This window comes from Pteropus vampyrus, unplaced genomic scaffold (assembly GCF_000151845.1).
Source record: "Pteropus vampyrus isolate Shadow unplaced genomic scaffold, Pvam_2.0 Scaffold317, whole genome shotgun sequence".
Classification (NCBI taxonomy): domain Eukaryota; kingdom Metazoa; phylum Chordata; class Mammalia; order Chiroptera; family Pteropodidae; genus Pteropus; species Pteropus vampyrus.
Genome location: NW_011889098.1, coordinates 291,418 through 292,438, shown reverse-complemented (window position 1 = coordinate 292,438; position 1,021 = coordinate 291,418). Strand labels below are relative to the sequence as shown.

General features: G+C 64.9%; 1 protein-coding gene across 1 annotated transcript in view; it reads left to right on the top strand.

The window, feature by feature from the left end:
• The window catches only part of SIAH3 (siah E3 ubiquitin protein ligase family member 3), a 57,174-nt gene extending 56,642 nt beyond the window's left edge, over positions 1 to 532 (top strand). The window contains exon 2 of the mRNA XM_011377595.1: positions 29 to 532. Coding sequence (XP_011375897.1) covers positions 29 to 532 — 504 coding nt within the window. The remainder of the gene's footprint in view (positions 1 to 28) is intronic.
• The last annotated feature ends 489 nt before the right edge of the window (positions 533 to 1,021 follow it).

The following is a 1,021-nucleotide window of genomic DNA, read 5'->3' as shown; positions in this document are numbered from 1 at the left end:
CCCGCACCCCCACCGCCTGCGCCCCCAGGGGGCGCCCCCCTGCACCTGCCCCTTGTTCTCCTGCCCCTGGGAAGGCCGCCTGGAGGTGGTGCTGCCGCACCTGCGGCAGGCGCACAGGGTGGGCGTCCTGCAGGGGGCCGAGATCGTCTTCCTGGCCATGGACATGCACCTGCCCGCCCCGGCGGACTGGATCATCGTGCACTCCTGCCTCGGCCACCACTTCCTGCTGGTGCTCAGGAAGCAGGAGAGGCACGAGGGCCACCCCCAGTTCTTTGCCACCATGATGCTGATTGGGACCCCCACCCAGGCCGACTGCTTCACCTACCGCCTGGAGCTCAACAGAAACCATCGGCGTCTCAAGTGGGAGGCCACGCCGCGGTCGGTCCTCGAGTGCGCGGACTCGGTGATCAGCGACGGGGACTGCCTCGTCCTCAGCACGGCGCTGGCCCAGCTCTTCTGCGACGACGGCGGCCTTGCCATCGGGATCGCCATCACGGCCACCGAGGCCTGCTCCTCGGAAGCCGAGGTGTGAAGCGAGAGGCCGCCCCACGCTCGCGCAGGGCCGCCCCTCCCCGAGGACCCGCCTGTGCCCCTCCCACCTCCCGGCTCCGGGACCGGGACCGGGGCTCCTCTTCCTTCTCCTGCTCCCTCCCCCCTCCCCCTGGCCCCCTCCTTTCCTGTCTCAGGTACTTAGAGGAATTTAGTGTTTGTCTGCCATGGCCACTGCATTATGCAAGCATCCTGTGATCCAAGATCTTGGTGTGATGTTTGTCCTGATTAGTTGGTATCGTTTTATAGAACATTTTAAATAAGATCCGATCCGAATGGTTACTTCTCGCCACCCCCAAGTCCCTTCCCCATGGCTTCCAAAATGAGCAGAAGCCACCAAGCCCACCAGGCAGGCTGCTGGGGTGGAAAGGAGCTTTGGTAGCCGCTCCACGTCTTCCCCGCTTTTCAGTCTGTTTCGGGGCGAGCTCCCTCCGCGGCATGCGGGAAGGGGACCTGGCCGGCTCAGAGGTAT